This window comes from Lathamus discolor, chromosome Z (genome assembly GCF_037157495.1).
Source record: "Lathamus discolor isolate bLatDis1 chromosome Z, bLatDis1.hap1, whole genome shotgun sequence".
In the NCBI taxonomy this organism is placed as follows: domain Eukaryota; kingdom Metazoa; phylum Chordata; class Aves; order Psittaciformes; family Psittacidae; genus Lathamus; species Lathamus discolor.
The window spans coordinates 62,824-83,444 of record NC_088909.1 but is presented as its reverse complement, the minus strand read 5'-3'; the positions used below and the strand labels follow the sequence as shown (position 1 = coordinate 83,444).

At 38.5% G+C, this 20,621-nt stretch overlaps 1 protein-coding gene across 4 annotated transcripts in view; it reads left to right on the top strand.

Moving 5' to 3' along the window:
• PHKB (phosphorylase kinase regulatory subunit beta) overlaps positions 1-20,621 on the top strand; it is a 104,160-nt gene that overhangs the window by 70,870 nt on the left and 12,669 nt on the right. For 3 of the 4 annotated variants that reach the window (XM_065663600.1, XM_065663603.1, XM_065663604.1), the window contains 11 exons: positions 2,750-2,805; positions 2,984-3,077; positions 9,536-9,619; positions 10,088-10,192; positions 11,042-11,124; positions 11,211-11,301; positions 13,375-13,436; positions 13,526-13,688; positions 14,505-14,586; positions 17,764-17,821; positions 19,516-19,606. In XM_065663600.1, the coding sequence (XP_065519672.1) occupies positions 2,750-2,805; positions 2,984-3,077; positions 9,536-9,619; positions 10,088-10,192; positions 11,042-11,124; positions 11,211-11,301; positions 13,375-13,436; positions 13,526-13,688; positions 14,505-14,586; positions 17,764-17,821; positions 19,516-19,606 (969 nt within the window). Of the gene's footprint in view, positions 1-2,749; positions 2,806-2,983; positions 3,078-9,535; positions 9,620-10,087; positions 10,193-11,041; positions 11,125-11,210; positions 11,302-13,374; positions 13,437-13,525; positions 13,689-14,504; positions 14,587-17,763; positions 17,822-18,598; positions 18,690-19,515; positions 19,607-20,621 lie in introns of all 4 variants that reach the window. The other variant, XM_065663601.1, reaches the window with a different exon arrangement.

Below are 20,621 nucleotides of genomic sequence, written 5' to 3'. Positions count from 1 at the left end.
TTCCACTTCTCGTAATTTCATTACTGTAAGGAATAAACAAGCGTATGTAAGCATTTCAGATGCTTGTATATAAATTTATTGAGATGCACGGTTTTATAAGGTGAGGTACCAAAAAGAAGGCTTTTTATATTTTTATTTGAAGCCTTGTGCTGAGGAAGTATTTCTTGGAGAAATATATTTTCCATGGAGGCATATTTTCATATTTTGGTTGGATTGATTATAATCCTATAAGCACTTTCCATTGAAAAACATGATTTATTTGACTTTTTTGTGTCTTCAATGTAACTACAAAATGTGTCTGATGCCTGCATAATGGTATAGATTTATGCAAGCAATGGAAAGTATTTTTAATATTCCAACCTTAGTTTTGTAGTTTTGAATCACCAGTGGAGAATATACTTCTCTGCTAAATTGTTGGGGTTTGGATTTTTTTTTTTTTTTTTTTAGTATATAGCAAATGCTGCATATCACTATCATTACTGAAAAGGGTGGTATTTTCATGAGCATTTTATCTGTTATTTTGATCTGTCTGTCTCTAGACAGCTACTTGTGGTACTCCAGGCCTTGGCATGTTAAATGACAATGAAAGTAATTTTCTGTGTAATGTTACAATCCTGCTGTTGTACAGAAATTATAGTTAATATCTTTCCAAATACTACAAGTTTAGCTAGTTTTCACACAGATTTTGTGGTGTGCCCATTGTGCTGCAGATGCATTTGCTTAGTTACAGTCCGTGTTAGAACCACCACTTACTGGCTGCTATGAACGAGTCATGTCATTGCTGTATCTGGGTGTGAGAGGCTTAGTGCTGATATCTGAGAAGGACATGCCTCAGTGAAGGTGCAAATACACAGATTTCTGTGCAGTTTACACCCTGCAGTTACACAGTCCCACTCAGTGCATCATTAATCCAGTGATAATTAACTTGAAGACTGCTCCACAAGTTAGATCACAGGTTGTCTGCTGATCAGTCCAGTCTTGGAGGGGGCACTCTCAGGTTCTGTGGGGTTCTTTGCTTTCTGTCTTATAAACATAGTGCTCTGATTATGGTAGAGAACTGGTTTGAGTTTGTATAAATGCAACTGGTAGCATGATTTCCTGATTATGAGGAGGACCATCTTTTAATGTCACTTGAACTTATGACTTATTTGTTCTTTTTGTGCATGTACTTCTATCATAAATTTATTTCATGTGGCAAAAACTTCAGAATTTTTAGTGGAAATGTAGTGCTGATAGACTTTTGAGAAAATGTCATCACAAATTTCTCCTGCGAATCTGTGAGGTGGCAGAGAAGAAATGAACAAGAAGTAACTCAGGTATCTAATTTTTTAGCTGGTGATACATGCTGCCAGTGAAAAGAAAGGTGACTAGTCGTTTCCATACTCAGGGAGTCAAGTCAATTATTTCTCCCAACATGCTGAATTCATTCCTGTTAGCATGGTTTCCTGAAGTAAAATACTAGTTAGTATTAATTTCAAACATGAAGTATGTGTATATGAAGTATGTTGGGCAAAGAAGAGATTCAGAGCAGCCCTGTGGAGAAGGACTTGAGGGTTCTGGTTGGTGGGAAACTGGACATGGGCCGGCAGTGTGCGCTCACAGCCCAGAAAGCCAACCGTATCCTGTGCTGCATCAAAAGCAGCATGACCAGCAGGTCGAAGGAGGTGATCCTGCCCCTCTACTCTGCTCTTGTGAGACCTCACCTGGACTATTGTGTGCAGTTCTGGTGTCCTCAACATAAAAAGGACATGGAACTGCTGGAACAAGTCCAGAGGAGGGCCACGAGGATGATCAGGGGACTGGAGCACCTCCCGTATGAAGATAGGCTGAGAAAGTTGGGTCTGTTCCGCCTGGAGAAGAGAAGTCTGCCTGGAGACCTCATAGCAGCCTTCCAGTATCTGAAGAGGGCTATAGGGATGCTGGGGAGGGACTCTTTGTCAGGGACTGTAGTGACAGGACAAGGGGTAACGGGTTAAAACTTAAACAGGGGAAGTTTAGATTGGATATAAGGAGGAAGTTCTTTCCTCTTAGGGTGGTGAGGCACTGGAATGGGTTGCCTACGGAGGTTGTGAATGCTCCATCCCTGGTGGTGTTCAAGGCCAGGCTGGACGAAGCCTTGTGTGGGATGGTTTAGTGTGAGGTGTCCCTGCCTATGGCAGGGGTGTTGGAACTAGATGATCTTGATGTCCTTTCCAGCCCTAACTATTCTGTGATTCTGTAACAGACAATGCAAGGAAATGCTGTTATCTCCTGTAAAATGGAATATACCTCTCATATAACTGTAAAGAGAGGCTGTCTGATCAAAATATTTCAGAATAAAAGGTTGAAATAATGAGTTCATTATTTTAAAGTGGGTATTATTGGTTAGCCAAATAGCTGAGTTATTTCGCTCTTTCAAAAATGGGTATCGAAACATTGTCATATCAGGCATTTTTCTTACATGTCAGGGTGGGAGTTTTTAATTAAAAAAAGCCAAACAGTGCAAATAATTACTGGAAACCTATTTATTATTAATTCTCCAAAATGCATCTTGCAAATTATTATTGACAGGATCAGTTTCCCATAGTTTTGAGATGTACAGGTTTCACTCCCGTGTTGCTCTTCCGGTGTGTTCACATAGTAAGAAAAAACACTGCAGTGATGTCTGGCATACAAGCGAATTGTTGAAATAGACATTATCCCTGCTCACGCTATATCTGATGAAATAATTAGCTAACAATGTTAATAAATACTTTTCATTATTTTCTAGGGTCCTTTGGAAAATGATTTGGTAGTACATGTGGCCCTGATAGCAGAAAGTCAGCGGTATGTATTTACTTTTATTATGAATGTATGAGTGAGGGAAACGTTCAACAACAGACATCTTAAATTAGCTAAAAGTGCTCCAGGAAGTGTACTGCTACTTGTGTATCTGCTGCCAAGATAATTGTTGAAACTATGCCTGTTCTGTGATTTGTCATTAAATCTGTTATTTCATTTGTAGCCTACAGGTTTTTCTCAACACCTATGGAATCCAAACTCAGACCCCCCAGCAGGTGGAACCAATTCAGATATGGGCTCAAAAAGAACTTGTCAAAGTAAGAAATCTGATTTAAAATTATTTCTCTGTCTATGCATTTCTTTCATAACAATAGGAATTTATATCAAGCTATTAGGCTTGTATATCCTGAAGCACGTTGCTTATGTTTTTGTGTTACTCCTAACTCTCTTGTAAGACACGCTGACCTTGGTCAGTCATACATGCCTCCTTAGAGTCTCAGTGAATCATGGATGTCCAGACCTCTATATTATCTGAATAGGCTTATGACCTGAGCCACTTTCAACAAATAGGGAATAAATAATAAAATTTTAATAACAGCACAGTAGATGATGTGAATCATGATGGAGAAACAAATAAATGAGCAATAGTTAAAGAAATGGAATAAGGCAGTAGGCATAAAACATCAGATACTTTCATAACGTAGATCCTGTAACTGGCATTTTACAGTCTTCTCTGTTTTTTAGAAGTCCTTTGAGTTGACTATATCCAGTAAGTTTGGTGTTTAAACCCTTTCTCATTTACCCCTTTAACTCAGCACATTTAAAGAACTCTGGTCAGAAATTACTTGGATGAAGGAAGTCTTCAGAATCTGCTTTGTCCTTTGCGAAGGCTGTGGGTTTTCCTTTCTCTATACAGGCAAGTGCCCTCCTACCAGAGTGCTGTAGCCCTTCACTAGAAAGGCTGGCCCTGATAACCTTGTCTGTACTGGGCCTTACTGGTGATGCGGGCTTAGATACATCTGCTCGGGTGACCATCAAGGCCAGGTGAAACCAGCAGAGGAAGATAAAGTCCTAGAAGGCAGAGGGGGCCAGAGAATTCTGGCTGATACTCAAGGATCACGTGCTGCAAGCTCAGGAGCAATGCATCCTGACAAAATGAAATGAGGCAAGAATGCCAGGAGGTCTTCATGGGTACACATGGTACTCCTGAGCAAACTCAGAAGGAAGAAAGAAGGTGGAAGGCAGGACAGGTGCCTGGGAAGAATTACAGGAACATTGTCCAGTAAGCTAGGGATAAGGTCAGGAAAGCTAAGACCCAGTTAGAATTGAATCCGGTCACAGATGTCAAGGGTAACAGGAAGGGCTTCTAAAGGTATGTGCCAGCAAAAGAAAGACAAGGATAATGTGGATCCTCTCCAGAAGCAAATGAAAGGCTGAGGTTCTTAGTGACTTCTTTGCCTCAGTCTTCCCCAGCAGGTGCCCTAGCCATGTCACTCAAGTCACGGAAAACAAATGCAGAGACTCGGAGAATGAAGACCATAGGCACACTCTAGGAGAGGAACAGGGTCAAGCTCTTCCAAGGAACAAGAATGTGCACAAATCCATGGGACCTGATGAAATCCATCCACGGGTCCCAAAGGAGCTGGCAGATCAAGTTGCTAAGCCACTGTCCATCATATTTGAAAAATCATGGCAGAGTTCCCAGTGACTGGAAAAATGGAAATATATCCCCCATTTTCCAGAAGGGGAAGATGGAAGACCCTGGAAACCGCAGACCTGTCAGTCTCACGGCTGTGCGTGGCAAAATCGTGGAGCAGATTCTCGTGGAAAGCATGCCAAGGCACGTGAAAAACAATAAGGTGGTTGATGACAGCCGACATGGCTTCACTAAGGGGAAATCTTGTCTGAACAGTCTGATGGCCTTCTCTGATGGGGCTACAGAACTGATGGATATGAGCAGAGCAGTTGACATCATCTACCTGGACTTGTGCAAAGCATTCAACACTGTCCTGCATTACATCCTTGTTTCTAAATTGGAGAGATGTATATTTGATGGATGGACCAATCAGTGGATAAAGAATTGGCTGGATAGCTGCAGACAGAGTTGTAGTCAATGGCTCAGTGTCAACATGGAGACCAGTGGCAAGCGGTGTCACTAGTCACTCAGGGACCAGTGTTGGGACCAATCCTGTTCAGCATCTTTGTTGGTGACATGGACAGTGGGATTGAGTGCACCCTCAGCAAATTTGCGGATAACACTGAGCTGCGTGGTGTGGTCAACACGCTGGAGGGAAGGAATCCAGAGGGACCTTGACACACTTGAGAGATGGGCCAATGCCAGCCTCATGAGGTTCAACAAAGCAAACTGAAAGGTCCTACACCTGGGCTGGGACAGTCCCAGGCACAGTGACAGGCTAGGTGAAGTGATTCAGAGCAGCCCTGAGGAGAAGAACTTGGGGGTGCTGGCCCACGAGAAACTGAACATGAGCAGGCTTCAGAGTGCACTTGCAGCCCAGAAACCAACTGTGTGCTGGGCTGCATCAAAAGAAGCATGGCCATCAGGTTGAAGGATGTGATCCTGCCTCTCTGCTCTCGTGAGACCTCACTTGGAGTGCACTGTGCAGTTCTGGTGTCCCCAGCATAAGGACATGGAACTGTTGGAGATCATCCAGAGGAGGGCCATGAGGATGATCAGGGGGTTTAGAGTACCTCCCATATGAAGACCAGGTAAGAAAGTTGGGGCTGTTCAATCTGGAGAAGAGAAGGCTGCGTGGAGACCTCAGAGCAGCCTTCCAGTATCTGAAGGGGGCCCTGCAAGGGTGTTGGAGACTCTTCATCAGGGACTGTAGTGGTAGGACAAGGGATAATGTGTTTGAATTTAAAACTGGGGAATTCAGAATAGCTATGAGAAAGAAATTCTTTACTGTGAGGGTGGTGAGGCACTGTCACAGGTTGCCCAACGAAGTTGTGAATGCTCCATTGCTGGCAGTGTTCAGGGCCAAGCTGGACAGAGCCTTGAGTGACATGGTCTAGTGTGAGGTGTCCATGCGCATGGCAGGGGGGTTGCAACTAGATGATCTTAAGGTCCTTTTCAACCCAAACCATTCTATTACTCTGTGAATGGGAGCTACAGGCCACTTCAGCATCCTCTTTTTTTCAGTCTTGTTCAGTCATGTTCAGTGCTCTCTATACGAGAGCACTCTGCTACACTGAATAGGTGCTTCAAGCTGTCCACGACTGTTTGTCCTGGAAATACATTTAAAAGACCATGACAGATGCTACTCTAAACAACAAATGCATTGATCAACATTTGTAGGTAAACTTGTCACAAGCCCTAATAAATACCTGTATGATTACTCGATTCTGATTTACTTGTCTCTCATACACCTGTACCCTTCCTCTGAAAAATCCTTGAAAATAGTCCCTCTATGCACAAACAAGCCTCAACGAGCTGCAGGAAGCTGGCAGACCAGTAAGCTGGTACAGAATCATGGGTGTGCACTTGATGTATTTCATGCTTCACCACCGGAAGTTCCATTTTGAATCAGGTACATAAAGCTTCTGTCTAACTTGGAATTATGCAAGTTCTCTCAAACAAGAGTGACAAATTCTGAATGTTCAGGGGCAGTATAATGAATGTGTTCAGCTTACCAATCCTGAAGTTCCAGACTCTCTGTGTTTCTCTTCCTTTGGTATCAGGATCTTATGGTTGATGCTATTATTCATATCAGAAGTCTGTAGGATCCAGAAAAAAGCAAAACCAAAACCAGAGAAGACAGCAACATATTTCAGACTTTGTCAGTTTGTGAGGATAACTGATGTACCAAGACTGTGCTAGCTTATTTAGAAAAGTGCTTGCCCCAAATATGGACTTCCACTAACCTCTGAGTGGTAGTTAAACCAAGAGAAAATAAACACCTTTGTATGCATTCAGATGTATTCATTTCTTGACATGGTTTTGCTCATTAGTCTTCTTGGTAATATATTTCAAAATGGATTCTCTGTCTTATTATTCTGAAATTTTGTACCTGAAATTCTGGTTTAGCAAATAGATGCTCCATAAATTTACTGTTGAAATATGTATTGTTTCTCTCAGTCATCCATCATTTCTTTGGTTTCCCTGACAGAAAGATGAGACCTGCATTAAGTTTTATTGTTATCAGTTACATTCCTAGCTGTGACAACTTGTGTGTCAGGAAGTGTTTTTCAAAAGCTGGTGAGACATCTGTCAAATCTGACATTTTCTTTGTACTCATGATGGGTAGGTACATCTGCCTTGTCAAATTTTGCTTTTAAAATGAATGTAATGAAATTATTAAATTGCCTTATGCAAAACCTCATCCTTTGGGGCTTGTAAAATAGGTGATGCTCCAGCCATGAAGCTGAAATAATGAAAATAAGAATTACAAGAAATGAAGTTGGATCTTTGGGCTTATCCAAAAAAAAATACAAACCAAAAAGCAAGCAAACAAAATACCCTGGTAGTATTTGTCCTACCAGGACACATTTGTGGGGAAGCGAAGCTAATGCTGAAACAGTTGCCTGTATTTTGGGGAAAAGAGAGTTGATCCATAGAGAACATGGATCTCAATATTTACAATTCTGATGCTGTCAGTTCTCAGTAGTGTTTCTTTTATTTTATTATAAACTTTTGAACTGGTCTAGTGGCACATGGTAACAGTTTAAACCTCTAGACTTATAAGCAGGCATGTGTCAAAAAAAGTAGTGTGAAAAGAAATGGATGAGGGAACACATTGTTTAAGGAAAATTATGGATTGAAAGTAAGACTGGGGATCACAGAAACAGATCCACACAGTCTAGTGGATGTGAATGAAAGGGGAAGAGGAGAACAAGAAATTGGTAAAAAATTATGCAATATATAGGAATAAAGTATTTCTGTAGTGGAAGTACAGTAGAGTAGCACAATACTCCATAGGCATAGACTGGTAACAGCAGAGCCCAGAAACAGATGGTGTAAAAGACTACTCTAGTTTGGTTCACTCTCAGAAATCAAGCCCACTCCAGCGTTCTTTCACAGCCCTTTCTTGCTATTAGCAGCTTTGATATTCCAGAATTGAAGAGCACTTTAGCCACAAAGCCTGTTTGAAGCAGCTGGACTTGCCTGTAATTGTCGTGTTCAGATATTTTGGTGCTGAGTCTGAACTAATGCTTTGTTTGTAACAGACCAAGGTAGGAAGCTATTACTAGAAGGTGAAACTGCTATAGCAGACTGTAGAACAACATGAGGCCTCAAGTGAAAGAAAGAATTCTCAGAGGGAGAGACAATATTGTACTAGTACTGGAGCTTTATTTTTGTGATATTTAGTGTTAAATTATAATGTCTACTGCCATTCTTCTGGTTCAACTTTGGTTTTGTTATGTATATGGATGAGATATTTAAAGGTGTTAGGGCTTTAATGTCTCCATTCCTTTCCCACTTGAGTGTGGTTACTTAGTCTGGATGAACGGGTGATGTAAATGGCAATGTTTATTTTCCTTCTTGAATAGTTCTTGTACTAATGCAGAAGCCTAGGCAATGTCAGGAAGGCCCTAAGCTGGCAGCAGAAGAAAGTTGTTTTGTGCCATGTCTGTGCTCTCTTTCATCTCCCTCTGAATTATCTTCCTGTAACATAAAAAATCAGAATTCTGTGTGTTCTGAAGTTTTAGTCATGTTACTTACCTAAACCAGCCCAAATAAGGAAAAAAATGGCACCTTTCAGTCTGCTTTCACTAGTATGTTTGTACTGTATTGCTTACAGCTTGGACTTTTTTATAGTTTTATTCTCATGCACTGTAATAAGTGAAGATTCTCTCTGTAGCATGCAAGTCTTGTAAAATTATATCAGGTGAAGTAATACTAGCATACATAATCTAACTCAAATAATAATCCAGCAATGAATGAGACACTTCCCTCTTGTGCTGTTGATGCACTAATGTGCAGGCCTTTACTAAAATTAAAGGTCTTTAAAAGGTTTCTATATTGCTGTTTTACCTTTATATTCACGTTTGGAAAAGCATTACAAGAGGCAAGACTGGCCAGACAATAAATGCAAATAATCCTTTAAAAAATTATTTCAGTGAGCAAGTTCAAGATTTTAAAAATATTTTAATTATGTAAACCAGAAAACATCACAAGAGTAAGAAGGCAAAAGTAAGGCATAATGGAGGAAACAACAAGTTTTAGTTGCATTTGAAACTGCAAATAGGCAGGACTACAGGGGTTTGCCCAAGCCCAGAGTTGCACCATATGTACTAATCCTGGATCAGGACCCTTCGCAGTACTTGTGCTCACCCGTACTGAACAGCTGTCTTCTCAGGTAAACCCATAGTAACTGTATTCTTACTTCATAAGTAAGGTAAAAATCCTTCCTCCTCCCAACACTGTGGAAGGGAAGAAGGAAGAACAGAAGGAAAAAGAGGGAGTGTTAAACCACACCTACAGCAGAGTACTGCTGTGCAAGAAGGGGAAGCAGATGCTTGCGCTTGTATCTTGTGTTTCTTTCTTCAGTTACTTTGTTGGTTCCCCTTTGCTGTAAAGTTGCCTATTATCAGAAGAACTCAATTTGGTCTTTGTGAACTGTGCATTTACTAAATCTAGTGCTCTTTCACTTGATTTATTATTCCGTATAGATGATCCCAATAGAAGTAATGACCACGTTATGAATATTGTTTTCTAGATGAAAGAATACACACAGCTTTCTTTGTAAGCACCAGCAGGAGCATACCAAAGCCATCTATCTAGGTTTCCCTCAGTTTTTATGATTCTTTCTCACAGGCTTACTTCCATTTGGGAGTGAATGACAAACTGGGATTATCTGGAAGACCGGACAGGCCCATAGGATGCCTTGGAACATCAAAGGTTATTGCAATAAATGTTATTGGTACTAATGTATATTTCAGCTAAATACTGAATTAGCCTCTGAGTGATTTTAAATAGAATTGAAATGAAATTTTATTTTATGTATGTATCTTAAAGTCCTTGTAATACATTTTACTGTGATGCATGTGTGTGCTCTGTCTTAGTGTTAAACTGTCGTACGTTTCCTAGACATCCAGTTCCAGCAATACTGGGCCAAAACAGGCTGGATGGTGGAGAAGTGAACTGCTTTGACTGAAGGAGAATGTAGACCTGCATGCCTAATAAAAACCAGAGTACCTAAAATTAGATGTGTAGGTTTTATCTTAAATATTTTGGGGTTTTTTAGGTCAACTGTTTTATGTTGAGTATTGTTTTCATAGTTTTGAAGTACCTTTTTTCCTTTTCAGCTAATTCACTGCTTCAGATATTTAAAAAAAAAAGATTAATTGAAGCTTTTTCTCCCCACAGATTTATCGGATACTAGGAAAGACTGTAGTTTGCTATTCGATCATTTTTGATCTAAGTGATTTTTACATGTCTCAGGATGTTATGATGCTGATTGATGACATTAAGGTATTTATCTATAACTTTTCATTTGAGAAACTGATGAAAATAGTCTGTAGAAGATTAAAATGTGAAGTTTGATAAAATAGAAGACTGAAATGGGAACACTCTAGTGTGTATTCTTCCAGTACAGAAATAAACTTGCAGCTTATGCTGGAAAATCTGCGAAGGTGAATATCCTTGTCAGCCTAGTAGGAGTTCTAGCTAGTATCTCTGACACAAAAACTCACCCAGAAGTGACTGGGAATGCTGTAATGCAGCAAACAAATGATCATTTGTTGCTTTGGGAGAGCAAATGCTCTTGGCTGAAAAAGGAATGAGACTGATCTGTTTAAGGGGAACACCGCAGCCTTACCTGGAGGAAACATTGCTCAACTTTGCACAAATATTACAAATTGTCTCCCTTCCCTGATTTCAAGGCAGGCAGCAGAGTAAAGCTGACCTGCCATGTCCCTTCTGCTGGAGCAGGTACTTCCAGTGCTAGGAGGTGGCATTGGTTAATCTGTATTAGTGGCCAAGATTCAAGCCCTGCATGCCCATACATACTCACTAGGTCATTGCATGTAGCACAGTACCCCACACTGTCTAGTAGTATGGTCTGTGCTAAGAATATTTTCAGAAAACTGGTGAAATACCAGTGTTTGAAAGCAGCTTCTACTTTTTGAAGAAGTCTTGTTAGTACTTTATTAGCCTTTTTTAATCTGTGTGGTTTTTCAGTGTTGTTAGTTTAAGATAGCTTTTTTAGTATCTTGTAGTGTATATTCTGATATATTATGCTTGTGGGTTGTGGCTTGGTTTTTTAGGGGGTTGCTTTGTTTCAGGGATTTTTTGGTGACTAACGTATTATTTCTTACCTAGAATGCACTGCAGTTCATTAAGCAGTATTGGAAAATGCATGGTCGTCCACTGTTTGTTGTGCTTATCCGTGAAGACAATATAAGGTAGACAGCAAGAGCAAGATGTGCATCATTTGCAGGGTGACACTTACCTAGTTGCAAGATTAATGGAGTTCTGTTTCAAATTTCAGAGGGAGCAGATTCAATCCAATATTAGATATGTTGGCAGCCTTTAGGAAGGGAATTGTTGGAGGAGTAAAAGTTCATGTTGACAGAGTACAGGTATGGTATTTTTCCTGATTGCTGTGTTCTTACCTCCTGGAATTGCTATATGTATTACTTAGAAGTACATGGGGGAAAAAAGTATATTTCCTTTAGTATCATAAAACTAAGGAGTCAAGACCCAAGCCATTTGTTACAGTTTTTGTTTTATCTCAAAAGAAACGTGTTTATCTTCATTCCTTTTGCTGGGTCTTTTGAAAGTGATAATCATCATACAGGATTTTCAGAGGGGAAAAAGTGTTTTTTATGTTCGGCAGTCTTGTGAAATTACGACTGAAAAATAAGTGCACTATGTCAAGCATTGAGGGATTTCTTTTGATAAGATAATCAATGAAGAGTGAAAAAAAAAGGTGCTTTATATAAATATTAAAGTTCTTACTAAGCTCTAGTTTTAACATCTGTGGTGTTTTGAATTAATGTTAAAGCGCTTCATTAAAATGTGAAAATTACATAGTCAGGTGCTGGTTTTAACAATACTTATATATGCTGGTTAAATCTTAGTTAAATACCAACTGAAGAACCCTTCTTTTTATTAGAGAATAGGCCAAAGACACTGTTATGATTTCTTGTTCCCTAGAAAATCAGGAGTTTGTAAAAAAGCTGGGTCATTTGTAAATTAAATCGTCAGAGAATAAAAGATTTCAGATATCCTTGTAATCTTAAAAATTCTGATGTGTTTGTACTGGTCGCATGAAGGTCCTTTAGTCTCTTGTGCTCCCATTGACTTTTCCCGTGGCAAATGCCACATGTTCTCTCCACAGTGTTTGTCTACACTGTTGGTTGTTGTGGTTTTTTGTTGGGCTGGGTTTTCCTGTTTGGTTGGTTGGTTTTTTTTAACTGCAATGTCTTTCTTTCCTTACGTTTGGTTAAACTGATTTATTATGAGACAAGATATTTTTCAGTCAACAGAATGTGTCTTTATTTTAAGCACTACACTGTTACTTGTTTCATTGGGGAGGATTTGGGTAAAGAAGGGACATGTCTAATTCATGGTGTTTTCTTAAATAATTCATCTATTCCAACAAAATCTGTGCGGAATCTTTGTGAATTTCACTACTTCATTTAGACGCATATGTGTAAATGTGCATCGAGACAGAATGGGTGGGTCTAATTGAGCGAACATTCTTTTTGACTTATAAAACATACAAAATCTAACTTAATTTTAAAAAGCGTATGCTTAGAAGACTTGCAGCTCTTCTGGTTTTCACCTTCATTGTGGGCATGTGCTCAAGCAGATCTGCAAGTCAAAGAGTGGATGACACTAGCAATAAAATCAAAGCTTTTTTTTTATATTCAGTCATCTCATAGTGTACTAGATCAGTATTTTACTGCAACTTTTGTACAATGAAAATGGAACGTAAAAGTTGACAATACAGTTTTATTTAGCTAATGAGAACCAGCAAAAAGTAGTCTTAAAAATGCTTTATACACCACATTTCTTCTGGCAGTATCAAAATAGGAAATCCATAAAAATCTGGAGTTAGTGAATTGTAATGATGTCAGATAAATGCCACATTGAATTTCCAGTATGTTGTATTCTGAGACAGAAGTCTCTGTAGGCTGCATTTGATGTGCAGACTTGGGGCAGGTACGCTTGGATTAAGGAATGACTACAGGGTAGGAAATGCCATGATGTGTCTTCCTGAAACATCACTGAGACTGACAGGAAAACTACCCATTCTTCTGCAATCCCTGAAATAGCAAGCATTACCTACCATTTAGAACATGGGTATCACACAGTACTCTAAGAAATGCAAATTGCTGATCTCCGATGTTCTCATCAGACCTCGTTTTTTTGGCAGGCAGGGGGGTGGACATTACTTGATTTCACTGTATGTTGCAGCAAAAGAACAGAACACCAGTAAAAGAGAGACAGCAGGTCCAAGAGACTTCTGCTGTCTTAAGTGAGATCTTAAGAGGCAAGATATTCCGAAAGTGTAAAGATATTTGGAAACGGAAATAAGAAACTACTTGCTCAATGGAAACAAAAAGCAATACACTGAGAACAGAAGATAACTATATAGTTATGTATCTTTCTGTATCTTTTTTTATTTTTTCAATTTTTCATTTCAGACACTAATATCTGGAGCAGTTGTTGAACAACTTGACTTCCTAAGAATCACTGAAACAGAAGAGTAAGGCTATGTGCAAATAATAATGATGATATCTCATAATCAATATATTTTCTGTACTAGGAAGAAATTAAATATTTATTTTTTTTAAGGGCTCCTGTGTTTAAGAGGTTGGAGGAGTTGGATCTTCCAAAACATTCAAAGGTCAAGAGACAGTCTAGTACTCCAAATGCTTCTGAACTTGAGCAGCAACCAGATGTAAATATTAATGACTGGAAAAGCAAGTCAACATATGAGATCCTGCAGAAACTTAATGTAAGAAAACTTGGTAAAAATGCAGTATAACTTCATTTTCATGAAAGGAGAAATAATGTGCTGTTATTTTTAACAGCAGCCTTCTTTGATCAACATGATTTGTGTCACGGTTCAATGCTGTTAGTGTAACTAGGAACATAAAAGGTCTGGTGTTCTGCTTCATGCTTGGGGAATCTTCCTCTTTACATTTTCCTCTTTGCTTCTGGTACTTCATGCTGTAATTCTTGGCTTCCATTCTCCCATCTACCCAAATCTTCTTCTGGTAATAAATTACCATCTAAAAGGGGATCCATTTGCCGTATCATTATATATTTTATTGCTAGACTAAAATTCAAAAGACTTCAACAGTTGGTATTCACTTGATAGACTAGAAACGTCTTAATGATACCAAGGGAAAGTTCCAATCTGGCACTTCTTTTTTTGTTTGTTTTTTTTTCTTTTGCATCTAGAAGAAAGCTACTGCCAAGTGTTTCTAGATCCAGCATTCGATAGGAACACACAAAATATTCTGCATGGTTCCCTATGTCATTACAAGCATTTTTGCTGTAAATGACCGTACCCAGGAACAGAAAATCGGAAAACATTTCTATGGCCAAATAAGTGCAACCGAATTTGATCCACTGAAAAGCATGTGCAAGCAGCAGTGACAAAGATACAGCATACATAGGATTTGAAATAGTTGTGATGTCCCCTTGAAAACAAAATCTGTAGGTTTTTTTTTTTGTTTTTTTGTTTTTTTTTAAAAAGGCCCTGTGAAAACATGAAGGCTGTTTGTGGTTATGTTGTTGCTGGATTGTTGGTTTTTTTTTTTTTAAGGACTGCAATTGCCTAGCAAGTCAAGCATTACTCTCAAGTATATTGCTTAAAAGGGAAGGACCGAATTTTATCACCAAGGACGGTAAGACCTTCTTTCATTTGACTGTTCTGAGTTTTTCGGGAAGCAGCTGTATGTTTAGTTGTAATGAACATGAATAATTGCCATTGTGCTATTAGCCACACTAATAAATAGCTACACTGCAGCAGTTGTGTAGCTATTTTCTCTGCCATTTAAAGCAATTTCTGCATTAAATGGGACATGCAAATTCATAGTGTAGTGGGGAGTGAGCTGCTAAATATATGAGTTCTTCTAGGCTGTTTGTAGGCTGGTGCTGTAGCTGGTTGCAATTTTGAGCAGAGATACAAAAAATAGGGAAGTTGACCTTGTATAGAAAACTGAAACAAAAGATAAGTTGTGTGTCTGTAACACACTGAAATGTGTGAAGCTTTATACTGAATTTTTATTTTCCTTTAATGTAATTAGTTCAGTGTATCTGTGAAGCTTACTCTTGTGTTATAATTTTGTATTAAGAGCACAGGATTTGAATTCATGTAAAATAATTCAGATGAGGCCACTGAGGCTTGTGACTTTTGTAGTGCAAAGCTTGGTGTTGGGCTTTTTTTCCTCAAAAACTGCTTATTAGCTGCTTTTGTATGTATTTCCTGAGAAAAAAGAGAAAAAATAATATCTTAGTTATTCATCAAGTAGTGTAACTTGCCATCTCATGTTATAGAACCCTGCTTCATAATTTCATAAGGCAGCTGGTTCTTGTGATGTAGAGTTGTCATTTTGACATAAATGCACTTTATATACATACTGCTGTATGTCCTGGGTTCAGTTGTAGCATTATTTTTCTCCTTCCTGCTAGCTGGTGCAGTGCTGTGTTTCGAACTTTAGTCTAAGAACAGTGCTGATAACGCGCTGATGTTTTGAGTTGTTGCTAAAGTAATGCTTACTCCAATCAAGGACTTTTCAGTCTTTCATGCTCTGCCAGTGTGGAGGGGCACAGGAACCTGAGAGGAAGCAGAGACAGGATACCTCACTAAAACCAGCCAAAGGGGTATTCCATACCGCAGCATGTCCTGCCCACTATATAAACTGGGGGGAGTTACCAGAAAGGCCCACATCACTGGTCGGGTATGGCTGGGTGTCACTTGGCGGGTGGTGAGCAATTGTATTGGGCATCACTTGTGTTTATTGTTTTCCTTTTCCCCTTTTAGTTTTATATACTCTCCCCTTGTTATTTCCCTCATCATTCTTATTTTTGGTGGTGGTAGTAGTAGTTTTGTATGGTACCTTACTGACTGGATTGTTCTTATCTCAACCCATGGGGTTTGCATTCTTTTGATTCTCCTCCCCATGCCTCTGGGAGCCAGGGGGGAAAGGGGGGGAGTGAGCGAGCAGCTGTGTGGTTCTGAGTTACCAGCTGGGCTTAAACCACAACACTGTATTAAAAGCATTATGAAAAACAACGTGAATTGGAATAACATTTATTGCCTGATACACAATGCATTGGAGAAATACAGTGTGACCCCAAAGTCACAGTTGGAAATCTGTGTGCTAGGCAGGTGTACCCTCTGAAGCCACTGTTACCTGTGCTATTGTCAGGTTGTGAGAGCCTCCGTAGATTTCTTTAGTCCTTTGTAGGCTGTGTCTTCTTTGCTCTTGAAATTACTTGAGGTAGACTCCTGACCTCTGTAGGCAATCAGAATAGCAACTTTTGACCAGCAGATTATGATGAAGAACTTAAAAACTCTCTTGGAAAAAAAATAGTACTGCTGTGCCTCTGGCTGTTCAGAGATAATTTTTATAGACCTTTTGTTGCCATCCCACATGGAATAGTGGATGATGGTAACTCAGACAAATGGTCTGAGTCATTGACTTTCCTATGACTGGAGACTACAGAGACCAGCGTTAAATAATAACACCATCAATTAAACATAAATCTAAAAATAAAAGCTGAAGAACCTTGGGAATTATAGCTGACAGGCACAGGCTGTGATTTTTGTGAGTCAATTTCCACTACTTCTGTTGTTATAGATGAACTTCGTTGGTAAGTGCCTGGCATGAAAAACACTGCCATTCCATCCAAGAGCTCAAGATCTAGAAGCCAGATAAAGTCAAAATTATGGAATGTTTGTCACCACTTTTACCTTTAACATAATGGTCCCCACTTGAGCCATGCACAGTTGAAGAGATGTCAGTAGAGCACACTGTTGCCCTATGATCAACTATGGGCTACAGAAGAATGGTATCTGTTATTCTGATGAAACTAATTCATGTACTTCCTGCATTTTCTGAATCCTGAGCTACCTACTTTGACTTAGAAGTACTGCTCTTCCCATTTCCTGCCCTCCACTTTTAGGTGATGTCTGTACAGCATGATGCTACTTTAATCCATAGCACTTCACAAAACGTTCTTTGTGGTTTTGACACACAATCAGCTTAGAGAAGGACAGTAATAGATCAGTAATAAAATGTCATCTCTATCTGTCCCATATTCCCTGCTGTACTTTGCGAGAGGGATAAATAGTTTCACAAGAGTAGTGCTGTAACACACCTGATGATCAAAGCTAGCTTACAGTCACTTAGATATTTTGGGGACCACTTTATTGTATTTACTCAGGGCAGGGCCACAACGTGGTGAAGGATCTTGTTCACACTCTCCCAACTTCCTGTAAAATTAAAGTCTCGTGTCCCAGATGATTAATCAGGTGATTTATTGTTCATATACTAAGCTGAAAACAATGTGTGTCTTGGATGTCAGCTGTTATGAGCTTTGTCCAAACATAACGCCCCTTCAATGAACTACACTGTGCAAGACTTGACAAGACCCTGTCAGTTTTAGTTCAACAAAGAAGCAAGACAGTGGAGGCTGTATCTACATGCCATATCCAAATGTAATCAGCAGTTTGAGTCTGTACCTTTTGATAGGGATGTACTTTTATAAGCTTGATCTGTACATACATTAATTTTCCCCCAAGATTGCAAGAATAGGTGGTATAAGTCTCTTTGTAGCACAGGCAGCAAATTTAGCTGAAACCTGGTTTGGCTTCTTGCATAACAACATACAGCTGGGTGATAGGGGACTTGATTGCGTCTATATTTTAGATGTTAAACACAGTGGGTAAGTGCTTTACTAAAGCTGTTTCAAAGTTAACTGACCTCATCAAATTTACCTTATTACTATTAAATGCATATGTGCGTCTTTTCTGCTTGTGTTTTATTTGTGTTTTGATTTGTCTTTAATGCATTTAGGTACTGTTGCTGAACATATCGAAAGAATCTATAGACGAGCTGGCAGCAAAAAGCTCTGGTCTGTATACATATATCATGTTCCTTTCGTTTTGCACTAGTTTTCCTTCCTAATGTGTTTATACAGTAAAGCTGAAAGAGGGATCCTTACACACTTAAATGGGGGAAAAAGGACAGCTTTACTAACAAAATTATATCAGTTCACTGGAGCTGAAGATCTGGTCTGTAATGCTTAAATTAAAAATAAAGCAGCATTTTCCTACCGTTCTCTTATAAAATATAAAAAGGGAGCAGTAAGCTGGTTTTGCTATGAGTGCTATTCCAAGTGTACAGTTCTTGTTTAATAATGAGAAAATAATACTAATATTCTTATTTCTTACAGGGGATGATAAAATAGTATCAATAGCTTTGTGCAGCAAAGCTGGTGATCAAATCAGTTGGTTTATTGCCCTGAAATAATTTACATTGAGGCTGACTTTGTCACAGTAACTTTAAAAGCTTTCAACAAGTCAGTTAATATTTACATGTTGTTTATTAATTAAGCTCAGTAGAAATTTCATTTCTTTTATCAAAGAAATGAGTTGAGCCTGTCCTGAATTCTGTTCTCTTGCTCCGTCACTGTTCCTAAGAGATAAGGCTGTAAATGTAAAAATTTATTTTCGTTTTTCATTTTAGTGTGTTCATACACTTAAATGGGCCTTTGGCAGTAATAAGGTAGAACCAAAATACCTTGCTGGTAATTTTTTGTAAAGAATAAAAATCAAAAGTATTTTTAGAAATAAAGCATGTAAACTGTTTTTCATTTCTCTTCCATGGTTGCCACGTGACATACATATAGGTTGGTGTTGCGCTACAGTGCTGCATTTGCACAGAAATTTTCTTCTTCTATAACCCCACATATTACTACTTTACTGGTACATGGCAAACAGGTAACGTGCCCAGAAGTCTGAAATGCAGCTCTGTGAATTTTATTTTTTTTTTTTTGCTTATTTGCATACTGATAGTATCAGCTAATTATTTTTTTAAATGCTTTGCTCTTGATCTTAGGAAGTGCGTAGCAGTTTTCACAGGAAGCAACATCAACTGTCTGATTTTTTTAGTAATGCTATAAATGACTACAACACAGTCATTCTCTGTGGATAATGATTTTTAGCCGCCTCAAAGCCCATGATACAAAAGCTCAAATACAAGCCTATTAGGTTTGTATTTTGTCAGGAAATTAGTTTAAAGTTTTTGTATCTTTAACCATTAACTGGGTGAAATGTTTTTCTTAGAAGTTACAGCTAGTTTTCAACCTGACAATTTACACAAGTCTCTTCTTTCTATGCTACACTTGCGAATTGTTACCTCAGCATGGAAAACAAAACAAAGCCTTGGTGGTGTGTGTTGTACTTACTGCAGAATCTTTAGAAGTCTTCCTTAAACAGAGTAAAAATTACCAAGGTTATCTTGCAAAACCGTGAAAATGGCACAGAAGACAATCTGTCTGATTTCAGGATGATGAGAAAAATCAACAAACTTTTATGTAGCTGGTAGTTTAATGAGTTCTAATTTGATCCATTAACCTGTAGCTTGACTAAAAACTGAAAATCCATAGAACATTACATAAGATCTGATCCAAATTCTGTATTATAAATAATGTATGTATTCACAGAGTTAGTTTTGAGATCTCTGCTATTGCAGACTTCAAATATACATGAATTCATTAAACTAGCTTTTGATATGTAGTGGGATTGCTCTGTTTTCTGCCCTCAGGTCTGTTGTGCGCTTCGCAGCGAGTCTTTTAGGTAAACTAGTGGACAGCCTTGCACCATCTATTACTAATGTTTTAGTTCAGGGCAAGCAGGTAAGTCTTCACTCCTCAGAAATATATTAAGGAATGGTAACAAAGAAATTAAATACATAGGCTTTTTAATTTTTAAGGCCTCTGATGCTTCTTTTAAAAATACCCAATGACTTAAAAAAATCCTTACTGAAGAAGAAAAGGCTAGGGGAAAATTAGGATATATTTAATACTTGCATATAGTATGGGGTAATAAATTTACTTTTATTTAGTGGCAGACCAATACTCAACATACAGTTCAGCATCTATATAAGAAGGGAAGATTATGATTCCCATAATTCCTCAGATTTTATATATATTATATATATGGCCTTTTATTTCACAAAAGTAGATGGAATCAAGTAATAAAGTTTATTTTTAAGATTTACTTCATGAAGATGTAACCACTCTGTCTGATAACATACAGGTGGCAGCTGAGTAAATTCTTTCAAGATTTCAGTTTTCAGTTCCAAAGTTAATTATCACTGTTTCTTCCTTTCCTAAGGAGGACTTTTTTTTTAACTTCCAGCACAATTTTAATTAAATTCATGAAGAGCTGTTTTCAAATAATAATAATAATAATGCAATATTATGTATTTTTGTATTAGAATACATCTGTATGCATACTTACCTATGTGGTACACTAGTATGACAGATTTGTCTTTGTCTTACTCCAGACTGAGGTCAGGATACTGAGGTCAGAGTACGTGCTTCTGGCACTACACATAGCTGTAGAGGAAGCTGCACGTGCATGCAGCAGGATGTGTAGCTGTTTGTTTCCAGCTTTTTAACCTCACTTGCCTTCACTGATCCCTTTATAATAATGATCTTTATTGTCAGAGAAAAATTAAGTGTTGCTGTGTTTTACTATCATCATTAAAAGCAAATCACACTTTTAACAGAATTCATTTTTTTGTGGTTAAACAATCCAGTACCAGCAATATATTTTCTTAAAATGAAGTCTGTAACTTCTGGGATGCTATAAGAAATAAGAAAACAAAACTATGAATTTCGTTTGGAACCTTAAGCGAGCTCCACA